Below are 21916 nucleotides of genomic sequence, written 5' to 3'. Positions count from 1 at the left end.
TTTAGTGCAAGCCCATATTTGTACCCCATAGGTCCAAATAGGCTTTTTGATTTATCAGTTAAACCAATCTCTTGAATTTTATATCAAGTTGAGAATATCTTCTCACTAACCAGTACAGTTGCTTGACTTTTAGTCTAATTTTCTCTGCTTTTTGTCTCACATGATGTTTCCAGTTTAACCTACCATCGAGATATATTACGATTTAGTTAGCTGATACTGCTTGAGGAATCGTCAAGTGATATATTTAAGTTCAACGGGATTCAGTTAGAGTAAACGTGGAAGAGAGAAGACAAATGATAGGAAAAGAAAGTAGCATCTATCGCTGAAGTAATAAACCGAATTTGGCCAAGCTGAAAATATTATAGTTAAGATTAAAATCCGACTCGTCCGAACGCATATCTTACCAATCCTTTTGTGTGGCTCTTAGAACACTGTTACGGTCGGAAATAAGCTTGAGGTCTTTCAAAAGCGATGATTAAAACATCTTCTACATGTTTTTCTCCGAGATCGTATGAAGTCATTTCATTCGTTACAGTGGTTTGGACATATCTGTCGAATGAAACGTGAACGAAATCGCTATAAATTTATGTAAACTGTGGTAAAATCGACTTTTTGTGTGGAAAACGTAATGAACAACGAGTTGATCAGTTTCTGCCCAGTTACCATTTTATATTTTCTTTTATCTGTTTCTTCTTCCTTATTGATTTTTTATCTTTTGTCCACATTTGTCATCATCGCTCATCAATTCCTTATCTTCCTTATTTCCAATTCCTTATTCTAAAGTTTTTATATTCTTTTGTTTATTCCTCATCTGTATTTTGAGTAATGCCTTGCTTTTTTTTTCTGTGCAATATTAGAAGTTTTAATATTTTTCTGATCACGAATTTATTTGTCTGTATATTCTTAAATTATTATTTGAGATCCTTTTAAATTCCCTTGTTATTGGTCGTCTTTTCCATACTTTTTCTCATATCTATTTCGTTGGTTACCATTCAAGGTAAGAAACTCTTCTTATATGATAATTTTTTTCTTATTTAGGATGCTGTCTTGTTTTGCTGCGTAGCCGGCTTGTTAAACTTCAATACGTTGAGATTTTAAAAAAATCTAATCTTTTTTTAAATTTAATGTATGCTACTTACAACAGGCTTATTCCCACCAAGTACTTAGCCTACAAAAGCAGAAGAAAAAAAGAAACGAAAATTTTGGAAAAGTGGCAATTTATTCCTCAACTAATCTCCTTTTAGCGATGCTCCAACAACTCCAAGTCTGCAAAGTGGGTGGTGATGACCTCCTCATTCGACTAAAATTTCCGTCCGGCGAGTGACCTTTTCAAGTTCGGAAACAAAAAGAAGTCGCACGAGGCCAAATCCGGAGAATACGATGAATACGTGCATAAAACAAAACTAGGAGTCCGATGGGGCTGAAATTTCGACAGTAGCCGTCTACGAGAATGTACTTTTCGATAATAATTTTTTCTTGCGATAGTGGTACCATCGGACGGTGATGCTAAGTACTTATCAGACCACCCTCGTATAACATAAGATAACACAGATCAAAACAGCATACTGTATATTTCTGATTAATTATATTAGTAAACAATTCGTGGGAATTGACAACATAATGTTTAGCTATATTGATAATTTTTGTTTCATTTACCCGCACTGTTTTTCTTATCTTTCAAATTGTATAGTGTATATCTATAAATATATATTAAAAACATAACATTTTTCATTAAAACATTCATTTTCCGTGAATGAAGCTATATATCCTATTAGAGCGAAACAAACATTAAACTACTTTTTAATACTAGACCAAAAATTATAAAATATTAGCTGCTGTATCAGTTAGCGAGAACAAGCAGGTAATATTGCCAAACGATTATAAAAAAAATAAAACTGAACTTATTAATTCGCTTGAAATAGTCTGAATCATTGCGCTGCACTTGACCTTATTTTCACGAACATTATCTGAGTGAAATTTATTCTCGAACGGAATGCTACATGAGATTTAAGTACTGACCTTTGCCGCACTGAGTGACGTATCGGCGAGTGTAGCGTTCCTAATCTATTTAAAATTAGAATTGATTAGAACCTTCTAAATGCATTTCTCATTCACTGTCTGTTTTTGTATCTTTTTCTTTATTTTAGTCTTGTTAGAACAATTTAACATTGACAAACTATTAGTGTTAGGTTACGATATTGCCTCAGAAAAATATTAACAAGGTTAATTTTTTTAAGTTTAGTTACATTTTTCTTCTTGGAATATAACCATGAATACCATAAAAAATGATAAAAAAACACCTGTAAATATTTTAAAATAATTATTGCTTATGCAGCGTAGATCAAGCAAACTATCAGTCTCAATAAATATGATGCATCAGGATCATCAGATAATGATTAGTTTCCCTTTTTCTATATAGTTCGCAAGTATGGCTTCTTTTCTTCAAACCAATCAAGATAAAAACTGCAAGTCAATGACCGGGCACCCGGGTATCCATTTAAATCCGCAGGTAAAATATATTAACTTCTCTTTAAAATTTTTTTATGGCCGTCTGGATCCCAAATGGACACACATTTTTCGTAAAATTTTTTAACAATCAATTAATTAATTGAAGTTAATAATGTATATGAACGACGGGTTTATACACAATTCAGAGACTGCTTATTAAAGTATTTAGTTAATTTGCCTTTTAAATTGATAATAGACAATATAGTTTGTATTTTTTTTTATTTAAACAATAATTATTATTATAAATAATAACAAAAATAGTAAGTAAGAAATACATAACTCCGTTATATTTTATTTTATTAATATCGTTTCCCATTCTTTTACTATTTATTTATTTACATTATTTTATTTATTATGATACAGTGCCATATAAAAATTGAAGTACATTGTAGCGACTTTGAGGCATGTCGAATTTTACATCGTGGAATAACGGTGTACAAAATATCTAGAAATATAATCCCAGATGTTGAACATGGGCGGGGTGTCAGCCACGCCAACTAGAACGCGATAACGAATAGCTGGCGGCAACCCCGAGACGTTTATCTGGAATGTTATTGAAGGGTATTTCGATTCATTCAGTGCTCAACCATCGTTTGGTTTAGATGTGCCACCATCGACTGCCCAAGCCTCGTCTCCAAGTAAATCCGCTGCCATCCATTTTATCTAATTGTATTTTTCACATTTTTTATATAGCCAATAAATAACGGTCACATAATGTAAACACCACTGTTTCATTTCGTTTTACCTCCATTCACCGATCCACATCATTTACCTACCACCTAAAACATTAAATTATTTCGTACATCCTTCACATGTCGTGGTTGTAATACAGTGTTCGTCACAAATAGGGTTCTCATATACCGAACATATTTTTCTAGTTTTGCGACGTTTTTTAAATTCACTTTGGAGACATTGATAGCATACACCAGTAATCTTTTTCCTCCCAGTTGAATCGAGCTGCATCTGAACATACAGGTGATGTTCGCTGATGCGCATTCGGATTGATAGCTCGACCAAGAAGATATTCAATCGCCACTTTCATTGAGAAATGCCTCATAATTTGTCCATTATTCGAACGACTTTCAACGGATGGAGTACATAGCTCTCTGCCCAATTGCCGATAAAATAATCGTCGTTCATACGATTTTTAACAATCATTTTATTATTGTCATAATACAGAATAAATGATGCAAGGCAGGAAATATCGAGAATATTGTAAAAAATGCTAGAGGCCACCTTTGAGTTGATCTTTTTGTAGTATATCTACCAAGCATTTTATCCATCATGTATGTACAACAAAATATATCGAGAAACAGAAAAAGTTATAAAATAAACTTCTGCTGCTGATGGCTGACATTCAATTTATTCCCGCTCTGCAACCGTACTGTTACGTTGCATAATTTGTAACATTATACCGATTGGCAATTAAAACTAATCTTCAAACGTTTCCGAAGTTAATTTGTCCAGAACTCTTTCTAGGAACTACAACTCCGACTCTAACTGGTAAATCTCACACTGCTAGACTGGACAAGGTTCATAGTGACGGAGGTAACATTGCCATTGTGATGCAACATGATGAATTTCCTGGTATGTTGCCCAAAAATGGTATTTTCTGATCAAGTTCCTTATGTTTTATTCAATTGGCTGCTGGAGTTCTGCAATCAACGTCTGACCAGGAGTCAGGGGTGCTTGAAACTTTCATTCGACCCTTTCGAAACTCCAAAAACGCACAATAATTGCAATAATTAATTAAATTTTTTACTCAGTTCTACATTCCGGTGCTTGAACTTCTTCTATCTTTAATGCTGTCATATGAAATGCGATTATATTTCACTGTGTGTAGAATTGGTGCTGTTGTCATGTCTTAGTACTGCCAGGTTTTAATCCACGTCAAGTTTGTAGTTAATACACACTAAACAGGCTCTTTGGATAAGAACCTTTAAGAATTCAGGTAATGGTTATGTAGTCTCTTGTATATTGAAAAAATTATCGTCACTGTCTGGAATTATGATTCACTCATTCGAGCTTTTTTAGCTCTCGGTGAAACTAAGTCATGATAAGGCATTTTAGAAAATTACAGTACTTATATATCAATACGTGGTACTTATACATATTATATTTTATATTAGTAAGAGTTTTATATTAGATTATATTGATGATAAGTTGATCTTAATTTAGTTTTATTTTTATCTCTACGATGCTTTTTATGTTTTTAAAGTCATTGTTTAGGATTTTAAAATCAAATATAATAATAATAATGGTTTATTCAAACAACATATATTCTATAGTAGAAAATTACAAATACAGATATCTGAAATAATGAATCGTTTCCTTGTCAGATATTGTATTTAATTAAGGGTATAGTATTGTTTAAATATGATTAATTACACTATAGCCATATCTTTAAAGGACGTGGAATACAGCTAATTATAACGTAATTTACAAAGGAAACAAACACAGTGTTATTATAATAAGGATGTTTTTTTGAGGATTTGTCATAACAAGTATATATTATAGTAGAAAAGGTTAATTAATTCAAAAATCAAGTATTTTGCTGTTGGTAAAACTTAAAAGAAGTAAATAATATAAAACTATTATTTTACCATGATTAAAAGAAAGTTGTACCAAGATTTAAAGTAATAATTTTTGAAGACCGAATACTTTAATACAGATCGTAGTTGTTGCAAATGCAAACATTTGTTAAAAAACACACCATAGTAGGTCAATTTTAGGTCTTGGACGATCATTGGAATGGGTATGCTGAAGTTCAGGAAATTTTCGTATTATTTCGACAAACATACTGAACAATGAGAAAAACATTAAACATTAAAAAGTTTCTTAATCTAATTTGATTGTCTTGCATCACATGATGTTTAACATGTTTCAATATTTTGCATTGTTGAAGGTTTGAAGTGAACACTACTTTGAATATAAGAAAATTCGCCCGAAGTAATATTAAAGAGAATAGTTGGATAATCTGTGGCAAAAGTAATTAAATTTTTCCTAATAGATGATTTTAAAGTCATACGACCGGATTTTCACTATTACGTCATTTTATCAGAGACAAATAAAATATTAATATGATACTAATATTGATCATATTGGCCTGGTTCAATCGAAACAAGCTAATCCACAAGAAAAGTCCAATCCACAATCCACCAGATCTAACAGATGATTAATTATCTCTGCAATGTACAAGAAAGATTTCTAAAAGACGCTTGGCAAGTCTGCATCTTAGCTCGATAAATCCTATGCAGAATTCAAGTACACTGTAACATTATTTTGCCAATTTTTATGTAGACCTCCAAAACCTGGACACTGTGACCTCAGAAGTATTTCAAATTCGGTACTTTTCGTGAAAAACTTCTTTCTCATCCTCATTTTCAATTCATAAAACACCTAATAAATTCAGGAGTTCTATAAGACCGTGTACTGGGTTCTATATTGTATATCCTATATAGAGCTACCGAGAACAAAACCAGTAATTTGGCAACAAAAGTAGACAATACGGCAGTCTTACCATTATACGAAGATCGAAAAACAGCATCAAAGAATCTAAAGAATATATAATGGAAAATAGCCAACTCCCGAAAACAGAGAATGTTAAATATATTTGCATGCATCTAGAGCGAGACTCAGCTTAGAAGAAAAGCATTCTGACTAAATTATCATTAATAACAAGGTATTGTTCGAGTTGGAACTTAAGACTTGTTTAGTCATATGAAATCTATTTATGCGATAGCAGATAAGTTTGGCGAATGAAAATGGACTTCTGGTTAAAAAGCATAACAAGAACTTACAATGCAAAAATGATATGACAATCCGCGGTTAGAACGGTTGCGATAGATCGGCAACAATGGCGAAATTTGGTGAAATCATACGGTACTAACATCAGTTTAATTGTGTATAAGCAAAAACCCAACTAAAGGAATTAAAAAAAAAAAACAGTAAAACCATTTAGTCTACTTGAAAGCCTTATTTTTATAGTACTATATTGACCAGTAACAAACAATAATTTAAAAAAATATTTGCATATTGTTAGATTGAGAACTTTAAATCCCATAATATTTAAATTGAATTTTTAATTTAAATTTTCTAATTTCATTATTTGTTTCTTATTATTAGTTTTAATTTTATATTTTTTGAAATATTATCAATGTGTTGTTCATATACAGTGATATAGAAAGCAAAACTACAATTATAAACTATAACTCTATCAATCTATATGCATATAGATTATTCTGGAAAATATGTAGCAATCAACAAAGAGTCCAAGGAGGAACTCCATAAAAACATTTGATCAAATAGCTGAAGGCAACAATGACGAGAGTTGGTGTAATCTTACGGCACCAACACCGGCGTATTTTAGAAGATTTCTCTTCGAACACAGACTATGGATTGATGATAATGATGAACATATTTACGGCATATACTTAAAAGTAGCTACTCTGCCAGCCAACAATGTGCTAAATAATATTTATGATGGTAAAATAAGAAAAAAACATCAACTGAAAGTCGACAAAGAATGTTGCACAAATTTTCGTGGTCGACAATTAAGATGCGACGTCTAAAATAAATAGAAACGCATTTAAACTGTCGTTCTGGACGCTCTCGACTGTCAGGATGTCAAATTGACTGTGCGACTTAAATTACGGTTCGCGTATTTTGGCGCTCCATGCATTATGCATTTCCGCAGCACCAGTCAAAGAGAAAATGTGTTTGTTTGGTTTTCGGACGCGCAAACGTCAATGGCAACAATACGCCGTTTACATTTAAAATATTTTACGATTTTTTGTGTGCACGGTTTTGTGGACTAAAAAAGAGCGTCTAACGCGAACGTGACTTGGAGGTTGTTTATCTGAGAAATAAAATCTCGGAAATTCTGGAAACCTCTCGGTTTTGCAAATGTTTCCAAATCTTCGCGTTTTATTTTCGAAAAATTACTTGACGGGTATTAAAAATGTCATAAATAATCTTCTGATCTTTTTGCTCAAAATGTTTTAATATTATATGTCTTTAATTAACACTGATTTATGCTATAAAATGACTCAGACAATATGTGAGAAGAATGGAGGAATAGAGTTTAACAGTGTCCCAATAAAAAAAAGTATTTTAAGCTAATAAACACTATTGATTATTACCCAATTTTGTATAAGCAAAAACCCAATTAAAAGAATTAAAAAAAAACTTATTTCTATAATACTATTATCGACTAGTAACAAATAATAATTAAAAAAATACATTTGGCATATTAAACTGATGTTGCAAGATTGATAACTAAGGCATTTAAACCATAATATAAACAGAATTTTAATTTTAATTTTATATTTTTTAAATTATTATCAATGTACTGTTCATATACCATAAGTGTCGGAAAGTCATTACCGGTTTTTCAAACACATGTCGTTAGGCTTAAATCTGCAATGATTTGATACATATTATCAGTCATTTTATTCTAGTGACTTCAAGCATATATAACGAGCTATACATGTCATATTCTAAGAAAGAAACGTGCCTAAAAAACGTGCTTTTGCGACACACATTACTTTTCTTATTGAATCTAAAGAAAAACTTGTAGAAACTTGTGAGCATTCTCTAACCTTAAAAACATGTGAGGCGTAGTTTCGAAAATTCAAATGTGGTGGTTTCGATGTGCAAGACAAAGAACGTTCTGGTAGATCGAAAAAGTCTGTAGATAGGAAACTGTAAGAGTTATTGGATGAAGACTTAACTCAAACTCAAAAACAATTGGTAGAAGCTTTAAATTTTGCCAAAGAAACCATTAGCGATCGATTACGGCCTATGGGGAAAATCCAAAAGATGGGAAATGCTGCTTCAAAGGTATGATGGGAAGTCATTTCCGCAACGAGTAGTGACGGGTGATGAAAAGTAGATTTATTTTGAAAACCCTAAACGCAAAAAATCATGGTTATCACGTGACGAAGTGGGCCGATCGCCTCCAAGGCCAAATCGTTTTGGTCGCAACACAATGCTCTATGTTTGGTGGGACCAAATTAGCGTAGTTTATTACGAACTATTATTGAAATTGTATGAAACAGTTAATAGTGATTGCTACCAACAGCAAAGGATCAATTTGAACCATGTTCGAAAAACGTCTAGAGTGGGCCTGAAGACACAGTAAAGTGATTTTACAGTACGATAACGTGCCGTCTCATAAAGCAAAACCGACCAAGAAATCGTTAAAAGAACTTGGATAGGACATATCGCACTCCATATGCGCTTGCAAAGCAGTACCTAGAAGAAGTTAGAAAATGGCTCGATTAATTACTTTGCTAAAATGACAAACAGTTTTTAGGGATGATATTCATAAATTTCCTGAATTATTTTGGAAAATTTGTGGCAGGCAACAAAGTGTCCAAGGAAGGACTCCATAAAATATTTGATCAAATAGATGAAGGAGGTTATTAGGAATTAACAATAGACATTCAAATTCTTGTGCTGACATCACTTTGCATAATACACGAAGTTCTACTGTATAAAGCATTGCATTTGCTGTTTATACGGTAACCTTATCTGCCACTTTACGAAATTCGATTTCGCCGAAGATCCTGGATCTCCTACTGCATTTAACCAAAATTGTTTTCCATAAATAATCGGATATAGTACTTTCTTGAAGAACGGAAAAATATAAATCAAGATGCCCACTCTATGCAAATGAAATTATTTTATTTATTGTTTCTCTATTAAGTCATCGTCAAACAATAAAACACACTATTATAGAAAAGAAAAAATTAAAGCAACTGAATAAAAATAAGGGAAAACATTTTGATGTGCTTAGGAAGTGCTGATGCTTTAAAAAGCTGTCATTAAATTTTAAAAGAAAACTTAAGATAAAACACTGCTCCTTCCTATTGATTTTGAGAAGGCAATTCTTTAATCGCTTTAATTGGTAACATAATATCTAATCCAACCAAACACATAACATCAGTTTCCTTGGCGTCGGAATGGGCTTTTTGGCGTCAGCGGTGTATGAAGCTTATCGAGCTTTTGACCCGAACATTCTCTGGACATTATTTTCATATGCTCTCACATTACCCATAATTATTCGTTATAAAATGGTTCGATTTTATTTCATTTCAGCAGCAATTCGTAGATGGAAACTCGGTCCATTAAATTTGTCACCCAACCCAAGTATCGAGAAATGTCGATGTTTCAATATGTCGGCCTATCTCAATATTTTCAACAATTTCATCGAATTTTTCAATGATGGCCAACCAGAACGAAATTCATCATTAACTTAAGCACTTATTACCATAAACAACATATAATTCTTGATAAGCCTACGCCGCATTTGCCTCTTTTTTAAAAATGAAATAGCAAAATATGAGGAAAATGATGGATCTATCTCTAGAATATTCTAGAGACTGTTACGTTCAGACGCGCTATAGTATGATCTCACTGAATAAGTTACTAGATATATGCAACTTTAATGCCAATAAAACTTTGGTTTTCTATAGGATTGTATAGGAAAAAATATTTATTAATCAAACTATTAATCTACAATATTATCCATTATAAAGAAAATATTATTATACATAAAATATTTTTCTATTGATGAGGGGTGAATTTGAATCTTTACAAAATAATTAATTCCTATAAATAATTGTGTATATTTTCTAATTTATGTTCCAGATTATATCTCTTCTTACTCAACAGCACAATAACCGTATGAACAAAAAACAAGATATTCAAAACAGTCCCAGATTTGACTGAAGTTAATTTACATCATTAAACGAGGGTGAAATTACGGAAAAATTTGATTTTATGTTTTTTTTTTGGGTCAGCAATTCAATAAGTCAGATTTTAAATAACCGGCATGTTGACATGACAACATAATTAGAAAAACAAGAACCAGAAAACAATATCTTCTACCAATTATTTCTTAATTAAATATTGAGTGTTATTTATTAGTATACTTTAATGGAGGTCAAAAGGATATGATGAACAGTAATGGAGGTCAAAAGGATATGATGAACAGTTGAGGAGTACGCCAAATACTACATCTCTTTATGAAAGTTGAAATGTCTTTCAAAACAACTGTATTCAAGTATTCAGTACTGTTTGCAATAGAATCAGCCTATTATGTCATATACGATTTTCCCTTGTGACACGTAAATTTATTAAAAAAATTAGACTGGAAATTTAATTGGCATTGATATAAAATTGATTGAAATGTCTTTAACCATCTGTAGAAAAGAAGATCTACGAATTTACTAAAAAGTAATTTAAGCTCTTTAAACTCTTTAAGAGTTAAAACACGATGTATGATTATATTTGAGCCTGACAAGAAAAAAAAACATTCTTGTGTATAAAATATAAAATGCTCCTGCCGTTGCGACAATCGCAGGATGAATCTTGCTGGGGCATGACTTTTTGACTTGTTTGACTTTTGTGATTGTCCTTAGGAGGAAATGCAAAATCCGATAAGGAAAATGATCCCAGTCACACCAGTAACTAGGCTGGGTAAGACCAGATGTCTTCTGTAATGATCTCCAAGTTGGTCACTCGCCAGTCTTAAAGTCGAGGACCGTAGTTCGGAACTCAAATAGTAGACAAACCTTAGTTGGTAAAAAGGAGACCCTAAAATATAGTAAAAAAAGCATTATTCTTTGCGCAAGATACCAAGAGAATACCTCCAACGAAACCAAGAAAAAGCTTGGGAATTGAAAGAAGTGGTGTATTGAGTATCATTGTGATCTCATCACCACAAATGACGCTGAAAGTTCAGTAAATCACATATAATTTTATAATTGAGGAATACATATCGATGTATTTTCTCTCACTCACCTTGCTTGTGAATTAATCCAAGAACAAATTAAGTATAGTAATAAATTAATGTATAAATAAGATTGTACTAAGCGTCTAATCTAATAAGATGATATAAAAAAGATAAGATGTTATAAAAAAATTTAAATGTATAATCAATAATTGTAGAATTAGATTATTACATTATTATGAAGTCAAAAAAAAAATTATTAGCCCTGTCCTTGGTAAAATACCATTTACAACAACACATCACTCTACAAAGTTCAGACCAATAAAGTTTCACACAGTGAATTTCTTTATTGACGAAGAACATTAAAATTAATGGCTAAAAGAAAGCTTGATTCATTTATCTTTCGTCAAACGTCATATTAACTTAAATCAGCATCATGTTTCTAAAGCTTAAAATAAATAACAGACTATATTAAAACTAGTTAGTGCACATTACACATCACTTTTGTTGTCAACAATATTCAAGTTTCAACAAATGCAAATATTTTCCTGAGAATAGCTAGAAGTCCGTAATAATATTTATCTTATGCTGTTTCTAATTTCCTAGTGCTAGTTGATTCTACACAGGCGATTAAATGCAATTACAAGCGAAATTTGCGTTTTAGAAATAGCATCTGATTTGTCCAATTGTTTGTATTATGATTATTTTTATCAATGATGTATAGCGTAATATTAAACAAAAGGATGATTGATATATCCATTTATGTGTATTTTGAAATGATACTTATGGTAAATCACCATTTAATTATAATAATGACATAAAGTAACAAAATGTTATATTTGTAACCGTTTTAACTTTTAAATTATTTTCAAAAATTAATGTGACTTTCTTTTCGGCTAATTGTATTTTACTTGTACTTATCGTATACTACTTATTTATTTATCAGTTTGGAAGTAATCCACGAACTAAATTCCTGTCGTAGCCAAAAAGAAACGGATGCTAACAGTTTCTTAATAGTTCCGAATTCTTTGGAGTAATGGTGCACACAACTTTTTGAAACTCCAGAGTTCATAGCAAAAAAACTACCAAGATCGCTGCTAACTACCTGAAGATGTTTTAAAACTACCTGAATGGTGAACAAGTGAGACAAGTTGCTACGTTTTCTAATGGTTAAGAACCCTCAGTGTCGCTTTTGTCGCTATTCAACCAGTCACCTCTTCTTTGCGTTAAATAAAACAATTTTTAAAGTAAATTAATTTAGGTTTTCTTAATTTAAAAGCTCTAATTAATAAGCTCTTATATAACCTAAACTGAATTAAATATAATTTTAACTGAAATAAATTTACTGCGGCCGATTATAAAGTAGTTAAACCATACGAGTACCAAACAGTCATAAAAATATTATCTTAAAAAAACAATGAGATGAAAATGTAATTCATCGAAGTATGATTTGGATGGACGAAAACATGGTCGGTCAAATATGTTTTATCCAAGTCATTTAAATTGCATTATTACCTAGAAATAATGGAAAAACCCAACGATGTTGTGTAAACAATCAGAAAGTAAAAGTGCTTCAGATTATTGTGACTGTAAGCACCTGAAACAAACAGACACATAATATTTTATTACTAAATCGAGTATCACATTTATCACAACGTTGCTCTTATTGTTTATATTTGGGAATAACAAATCTGGCTAACCATATTAAAAAGGGAATCGAAATTCTCTTGGGATTCATACATAACGACTGCGAAATAAGCCTCAAATAACGGATTTTGTAAAAAAAATAGCATTTAGCGAAATAAAAAGTCTTCCGCCATCATGAACTTTCTTACATGGTGCTCATAGCATTCACAATACCATGCATTATACAATTGCTGAAATGTACAGTAGCTTTAATGATTGAAGCAACTGCATTCTTTGGATGGAATATTTTTTAAAATTATTTTCGATTGAAGAACCTTCAAATTTGAGTGTCTGAGCACTCATTGATACTCACTTGCACGGACTGAGAAAACCATCGAGAAAGTTCGAACATTTTATCTACTAGTCTAACAAACGTTACTTTGCAGCGATTTTTTGTTCTCGCCATAAAATTGCATCCCTACAATATTTATTTGGTGGAGGGTCTGAAGTCAGGATAGTTTAAATTGAAATTAAATTTTGCAGAAAAAGGTTGATTTTCACGAACACTCGTCCCAAGACAGCCTTGATCTCCCACGTAGTCTAACTGAAGCTAGATAATAAAAAGAATAAACAAACAACTGAATTGTTCAAGAAAATTAAGAAAAGGGTCTTTAAAAATTTTCATGTTTTTTTGAAAAGTATCGTAATCGTATGGGGTATCATCTTGATTAATTGATTATAAAAAAATATAACCATAGTTAATTAGTTAGCTGTTTAAAATTACAAGCATCGTTAAATATAATAGCTTTTTTCTTTCAACTTTCAAAAATGAAGTTTCTGAGCCACTAAGTTTTTTTATGTCAAATTACTTATTATATCGTGTTATATTACAATGAATGAATGAAAAAGATTAAAAAATATAAAACGCGAGAGAATAATATCGAAAAGACATACACGACAGAAATAGATAAGAAAAATAAAAAATAAAAAAATCGTATAAATAAAAAAAATAAGGTTATTGTAAAAACAAATAGCTCGTAAAACCATAAGTCTAATAAATACCAAAATAGTATTAAACTATTTAAAGATAAAGAAATATAATGAATTCTTTGTCTAGTGTAATGTAACATAACATAAACCCCTACATCTTTATTAGGACAAAATATATAATATATATATTAGTTTTTTTTTCAATTTGATATAAAATATTTATATCTGTTTAATATCCAGGTTAATATCACTTTATTGGACTGAAATCTATTAGACCGTCTACACATTTCGCTGTCTTTATTCGAGTACATTATTAAATAGATACCTTCGTATGAATAATTCTTATGTTTCTTTCTGAGCTCATAACTAATAACAGTTTCTGCAGTGTATGCAGGACGTAGATAATAAAGTTGCTGGCACCCCATGGATTTATTTAATGATATAATATTCTTATAAGTTTAAATTACTACCATTAGCTATAATTATACCTAAAGTCATCTGAGGTGTGACAAACGCGCCCAAACCACGTCCCCAATGTTGAGCAGCCTGAGCTCCTTGTATGATGGCCGTCACCGACATCATGGGTTTCTCCTTTTTCATCATCTTCGTCGAAATTCACTGAACTTTTTATCACAGACCGGTTCACACTCAACTATCACAGTATAGATCAATTCTCACCACTCACAATTACGCTTGTTAAACGGTAAAGTGCATCATAATTATCCCACTGGAAAAAAATATTATTAAAATTCGACAGATAACGAGAAATAGGTCACGAGCAGCGGCTAGTTTATTCGAAGTCGAAACCTCTTCGGTGAGAGTGAAAACTGAGACCGGCCGATGACAAATAACTCGTCGAAAGCGGAGGATTCGGGAGGAGCAGCTCGTGCAAACTGAACTAGTGAACAGTCTGGATTGTATTAACAAAGTTTCAAATGTTTAAAAATAAAGCTGGGACGCGACGGCCACGGTAGGTTGTGGATGCGTCGGTCGCATCGAGCTAAAAAGTGGGACGTCTTATCGATATGTCAAACGTTCCGGCTTATATATAACTTTGACATAAATTGGCACTAATTCGGGAATAACATAATCGAATTATGCGGTGACAAATAAATGTTTTTCTTATAGAATAGATGACATGGGATCGTGAGCCAACTGTCAACATTCACTTCATGTCACATCAAAAATAATAATATCTGTGATGAAGATATATTTAAAAGAATTTAAATAATAAAGAAAACATTAGATGTAACAAATAAGCAAGGGCCTAAGATCATTTTTCCGAATACGTCATTTCAACAGCAAAATAAATAAGAAAAACCGAAACTTTGAAGTCGTTTATAACTTTGGAAAGTTTAAAAAAGAAGAATATAATAATAAACTGGGGCATATTTCCTTCAAAATACATAACATACAAGTTTTTATTCAGGACACATAAAATGTATTAGAAAAAAATATATCGTGTATTTATTATTGTTAAAAAAATTATATTGAACAAATACTGAGGTTACCATAAATTATACAAAATTATTAAAGATAACATTAACTTCGTATCATCATGTCATTCGATAAACGTATTAATATTGTGAAAGATACCAGAAAAAATATATCTGGTACAAGTACAGAACTCATCTGTCTGGTTATTTTTTAAAATTGAGCTTGATATTTTAAAGAAGAAGATAAAGAAGCTCCTTTCGGAGCAAATGCTAACATTACATATGTGAAATAATCGACAAATTGGGTTAAGAGAAACTAAAACAAGCTTCTTGTATAAGACAACAATCATTTCAAAATAGATAGTTTTAATAGCCTGACCAATAAGGAACACTAGAATAGACTCTATAGTAACAAAGGGATTTAACTGACACTAAATAATATAATTAATGTTGAAACCAATCCAGACTGTGTTAAATCTCTTTAAAATTAGTTTTAAGATACTCAGAAATGTCCCGTATTTTATTTAACAAAAACTTAACTATTTTAGCAGCTGTTTTTTGGCAGTAAATTCATATATTTCACAAACTTAAATAAAATATTGTAATTTATAATTGGTGTGCTTTAAGGATATTTATAAACTTTCAACTCGTCTCTGAACATTTATGACCACACATTACATTGTATAAAAGAAGCAATAGAAATTAAATATCATCAATTAAGGTATTGGAGGTACAGATACATACGTCTCAGCATTTCAAAAGGAGAATTGAGCATTTTTTGTGTAAGAACGGAGCCTTTTTGGATGTTTTAATCAACATATTGTCTATCAATAGTCACTACTTCTTCGCATAATTCTGACAGTTTACGGTTTTCATACCTAAAACATCCTTTACCTTTTTTAGAATTAATAAATGTGTAGTATATTTTCATATAATACGATGCAGCTCCGACTGGTGTTGATTGCAATAAGTAGTAATCGGAAGGAGTAATGTCCGGAAAATATGGTGGATTTCTTTAATTTTTCCTATTGAGAACTTTAACAAAAGTTTTGATAAGTAAGCTTTTGCCAAGTTTATATTATTAAAACTATTCTTATCCCAAAAAGCATCAATTAAAATTTATACCCATACTCTATGATTATTTCGTTTGATTTAAACTTTTAGTTGCTTTTTGTTAGTTTCGTACACTTTCGTTTTGTTTCTTGTTCTCAACGTTAAATTAACTGTTTTAAAACATTTGAAACTACTCCAGAGAACTTGCCTTACTGAAATTAGCATTACAAAATAATTTTATAATGTTATAAATTATAGATTTCTTTCGGAAAATATACTAGTTCGGTCCGAAATTGGAAATTGGACAGAGAAAACCGGTCCAAGTGACAGGACGGTCCTTCTACACTTAAGATAGTCGTGGATTCGAATCCTGCGAGGCATTGTTGTAAATTTATGTGTGTGATTGTTTACAATTGTGATATGGCTCGATAAGGCATAAAATCTGACAATAAAACCCATCTCAGTTACGCCATTATCCAGGGAGAGCAAAACCAGAAGCATCGTTCGGAGCCCATATTCGACAGAAGGTCCAGTGTAGATAAACCCTAGTTGGTAAAAAGACACTCTCCATAAAGAAAAACAAAATTGTTATTGATAGATTATGACATCACATAATTTTAACATAATTTATTACATAATTAGTGTATATATTGTATTTTGTGATAATAATTAACACTGTGAATTTATTTTTGATAGAATTTCTCTTTATCTTAATAGAATTTATTTAAATATAACAAAAATAAATTTCTGTATTTGATTCATGTGAAGATACAATTATAATTGTTTAAATCTAAAAAATGAAATGAACAATACGGCAGAATTCCTTCCTTTCTTTAACTTTTTGCGTGTAGTTCAAAAATACACGTTATTAACTACAACTTTAGTCGCACTCAAACAATTGGGGCGTAATTGAGAATCGATTAATTTCGCTCGCGCGAACTGCAATCCCTATGCAGTTACGCCGTCCCGGTTTTTCAGCTCGTCCGGGCCGCCTTCGCTTTCCAAAGTAAACATTTTTATTCGCAAATATTTACAGTGCGCTTGCAGTTGATAATCGCAGTTTAGCGATCGGCCTGTTATTTTTCATGTTTGTTCACAATTTGACCCTGACCGTCTATACGGTTTTTATTTTTGTCTGGATCAGTGAGGAAGGTCAATGATAATTTTCGACCGGCTGGTACACGCGCACCAATGACGACCATACGTCCGTTGTGAAACTGACGGCTACAGCTACACAATGATCGCTGTTGTGTCTATGTCGTCGCTCACGATACCGTACGTAAAAATGTATCAATGGAATATGTAAACTGTTTTCATGGGTATCGGTATCGTTCCTTCGGATGCTTATTCACATACAATAACTCTGGCGTCAATATTTATTCTTGTTCTTTATATTCTCAATGAGTAAGATGTTGTAGCTTTAGGTTCGGTTGCTGAAAGGTAATTATTTGATCAATTAAATGAAATCCCTATGCTGTGTACTCTTAACACATTGTTTATTTGTTGAGGAAGGACGGAATCTTATGTTTTATTCAAAATGCTGTCTTTGTGGCATCTTTTTAACAGGTTATGACCAGTGGCGTAGCATAGATGTCAGCCGTCCGGGCGGCAGAACATTTTGCCACCCTCTTATTTAGGTAGAGTAGGTGGCCAAATTATATATTGTCCCTAGTACTCGTATTAATGTAATGTATAGTTTATTATATTTGTTTGAATAAACTATATTGTCTTTAAAGGGTTATTTTATCTTAAATAGGTACTGGTATCATTATTATATTTTTAGTGAAGTGGCAACACAGAATACGCGCGTCATTTGTCAATTGCATGACGTTTCTTCTCATTCAGTTATTATATCGCGCTTTGCAGTATTATTCTTATATTGCCTAGATTTTTCTTCATTACTTTTAACTGACTTTTGTGTCTGAAACAACCAAAAGATAAGTAATGCTCCCTATAACAATACTTTTGCTATGTTTTATCTACGATGTTACATTGTATTAATAGTTCGACGCGATTACCTCACATTTTCAAATTTTCAGGATGGGCAAGGCTTTGGACACGTCTCCAAGAATATGTAGAGATATATAAACGTTGTTACTGCACTCAACCTATTCCCAGAGAGAGATAGCAGTTATTACCGGGATTTTAAAGTCTGTCCTCAATCGAAATAAAATCAAAATTGATAATAAAAAGCCTTTTGAGGCAAATCGTATTGGCAAAGTGGCAGACAAAGAATCATCTGGTACCAATCGAAAAATTAGAAACATATGTATAAAATCGTAAAAAGAACGTTGCTAAAGATTTCGTACAGGACAATGTGGAGGCGATTGGTTGAAGAGAATCTAGTAGAACGACGGTTTTCTAAAAAAACTACATCTAACCAACAGCATGAAAAAGAAACGACTCCAATGGGCTAGACAACATAGAAATATGACTGTGGCAGACTGAAGTCGAGTAAGTAAAACTTTTTCGAACAATATAATTGGTTAATCACGATTTTCTGGTATTAATTCTATTAATTTATAGATGTGCTTTTCCGACAAATCAACCTTTCAAATTTTGAATGACAAAAGTTCTTTTGTAAGACGACGCCCTGATGAACAAATCTACACCTATTGCCTTGTAGAGAGTGTTAAACACCCCGTTAGTGCCACGATGTAATCTGTTATCTCAGTCAAAGGCATACCTACCTATACAAGCGAGTACTAGAAACTCGGTTACTACCGCAGATCAATGAGTGGTTCCCTGACAATGACAACTACATTTTTATGCATGATTCGGCAGCATGTCACAAAGCCAGAAGTGTTACTGCATTTTTGACGGAATATTGTCTAATTACCGATACAAACAAAATATATATAATCATTTGTTATAGAAATCCAATAAAACTAGAAAATTAAATAACCCACTGCATTTCAATTTCAAATACTATATGAGATACAATTTTGAGTTCTGTGTCTTACATCAATGTTTAGGTCACACACCTCCTGCTGAATAGACAATAGTAAATCTGGCTACTCTGGTTAACCTCATAGTACTCATTGTTGATCCCAAATAATTTTTGATTAATTTAATTTTTGAAAAGCTACTCTTACAGATGACATTGCTTATGGCAATTGTGAAATGAATAATTAAAGCATTATTATAATATTGGGCCGAGTATTCACCAGCTTGAATTTCATAATAGAGTTTAACAATTCAAGTGAGCCTGTATTAATTAATTTATTTTCGTTGCCTGTCGCAGTACTAACAGTCTGCAGTCAAAGTCGTTGCGTCATTTTGTGTCATTCGAATCCAATATATAGCCATCGTTAAGATAAGCAAACTTATCCGCCAAATTCTGTAAATGCTGAATATGCTGAAGAATTTTTACAATGATTCTATCTGAAGAAGAAAGCAACTTATTGCGAAATTTTTCCGCACTCTGGGTGGCCGTCCTCACTAGGTTACACCACTGGTTACGACTATCACATCTATTATCGATCCCATGTTCCGACTATATACACGACTCGATCTAACTTTCGGTATCTTCAAATGAAAGAAGCTACAGATAGGTCAAGGGGTTTTACTATGGGGTACTCATTTTCACGGATATTGTAATATATGAAAAACGTTGTCACGTTACAGAAACCATCTAATCACGTTTGCGCTAAGAAAAATGGTGATTTCTTTTATCAAAGCTTGGTCTATATATTAAGCGCTTGCATATATTTTGATCAGCGATATATATTATTCTATTAGTGTATACAGAAGGTCATCATGGAAAATGCAAAATTGTATTTTGGATATTCATTACTTTTGTACTTAGATTTGAGGAAATCCGCTGCAGAAGCTCCTCAAATTCTTTTAGAAATTTAAGGTGATACCATCCGTCATATTTCAACTGTATTTTTTTAGGGATTTGAGAGCGGCGATAATTTCAAAGAACGACCTAGATCACAAAAAAAATTCAGAATACAATGAAGTGCGAGACTTATTGCGCGAAAATCCAGCTCAAACTCTCTTAACAGTTGATGAACCAACTGTTTATAAACGTTTTGCATGTGATGGAAAGGATCCAAAGGGAATGAAAATGGTTACCATAGGTATTGACGGAAAATTCAATTTCGAACCGTTACAACGTCAAAATTTTGTTGTTTGACAGTCAAAAAAAAAGAAGCGTTTTTTATGGCATATTGTGATTGACGATAGAAAGGGACTTACTACAATAATTCCAAGCGGAGAAAGTCATGGGGTAGTTCAGAAAATTACTGACACAAGAGTTGTAAAGGATACACTGTGGCAGTTCGAATGGAAAATTATGACCATGGTAACTAAACATTGTGTTTTTTAATTACCATCTGTTCAGATCGATACAGCACGGCTTGGCTGGCAAACATTGGGGAAATGTTGAAGAAGTTCGAAAATATATCGATTATTGGATCATTTCCAAACAAACATCTTTAATTCGATACGGCATCGTCATGTTACCAGAAAGATGGGAAAAAGTTGTAAAAATGATGGAAAATATTTGGATTAATATATATTGTACTCATTTTTCTGAATAAATGCCTATTAAAAGTGAAACATGATCAAAATACATGCAAGAACCTAATAATTTATTGGTAATATATTTGGTTTCGAATAACAGACTATTTTGTAGTTATTTGTACACATAATATAATATCATCATAAAAAATAATTTAATTAAATAAAATATTCAAGTAAAATAAACTTTAAAAATACATTTTTGCTACCTTTTGATATCTAACAAAGATTTGTCCTTTTACAGTTTTTGCACAGTTTTACTTTTACTTATTGAGCCATATAAAGGTGTTAGCATAGAGCTCAAAATGATCGAGACAGCACTTGCTGTCGATTGTGATTAATTAATTATGAAGAACTGAATCATTATCAAGAAAATAATACGAAACTTGGAAAAGTAGTATCACAATGTTCAGGTACATGTTTCAAAATATAAGATTTCATATAGTTAAGTTGAGATACAAAAAGATGATAACAAGTAGTGCCTACACAAATAGACACAATTTTCCACAAGTAACAATCTACAATTTACAAAAAGCTCAACAAAAATTAATATAAAGTTACTTATAATAATTTATATTAGATAATAATATATGAGAGTGTGTATGTTAATTGCCTTGTGTCTATCGGCTATAAATTGATGATAATATTAATTGATAATTACTTGACCTAATTAAATCTATGCGACGATAAAATTAAAGATTAGATCAAAAACAAGTGAAGTTTTGTGAAGACACATAGAATTACCGTTTAGGAGCTTGAGACATATTGCTTCAAAAAAGTATATATATGGAATTGTACCAGTAATAAAAAATTAGATCTATTTAGACAATCTTATATGGAAAAAAAACAGCGTAGGGACCATATACATGGACTTTAATCAGGTCAATCTCTATTAGAAACTTATTTTATTACGTAACCTGGACTTCAAACTAAGGTTCTACCAACTGGTGAGTGACCATCCCAGAAGGCACCTTGCCTTTCCAGCTCTATTACTGAATTATGGTGAAAGATATGATTTTCCTTGCCGAATTTTGGCCGA

At 31.9% G+C, this 21916-nt stretch overlaps 1 protein-coding gene across 13 annotated transcripts in view; it reads right to left on the bottom strand.

The window, feature by feature from the left end:
• usp (retinoid X receptor ultraspiracle) overlaps nucleotides 1-21916 on the bottom strand; it is a 93556-nt gene that overhangs the window by 48650 nt on the left and 22990 nt on the right. For 3 of the 13 annotated variants that reach the window (XM_076400878.1, XM_076400886.1, XM_076400879.1), the window contains exon 2: nucleotides 14350-14588. The exons of 3 other annotated variants lie outside the window; for them this stretch is intronic. In XM_076400878.1, coding sequence (XP_076256993.1) covers nucleotides 14350-14464 — 115 coding nt within the window. In that variant the 5' untranslated portion in view covers nucleotides 14465-14588. Of the gene's footprint in view, nucleotides 1-14331; nucleotides 14785-21916 lie in introns of those variants that run through there. 7 more of the 13 variants (XM_076400881.1, XM_076400882.1, XM_076400877.1 and 4 more) reach the window with 5 other exon arrangements.

Source organism: Rhynchophorus ferrugineus, unplaced genomic scaffold (genome assembly GCF_030347505.1).
Source record: "Rhynchophorus ferrugineus isolate W39M unplaced genomic scaffold, kcgeb_rfMv2 rfM3, whole genome shotgun sequence".
NCBI classification, from domain to species: domain Eukaryota; kingdom Metazoa; phylum Arthropoda; class Insecta; order Coleoptera; family Curculionidae; genus Rhynchophorus; species Rhynchophorus ferrugineus.
This window is presented reverse-complemented; position numbering and strand designations above follow the sequence as displayed.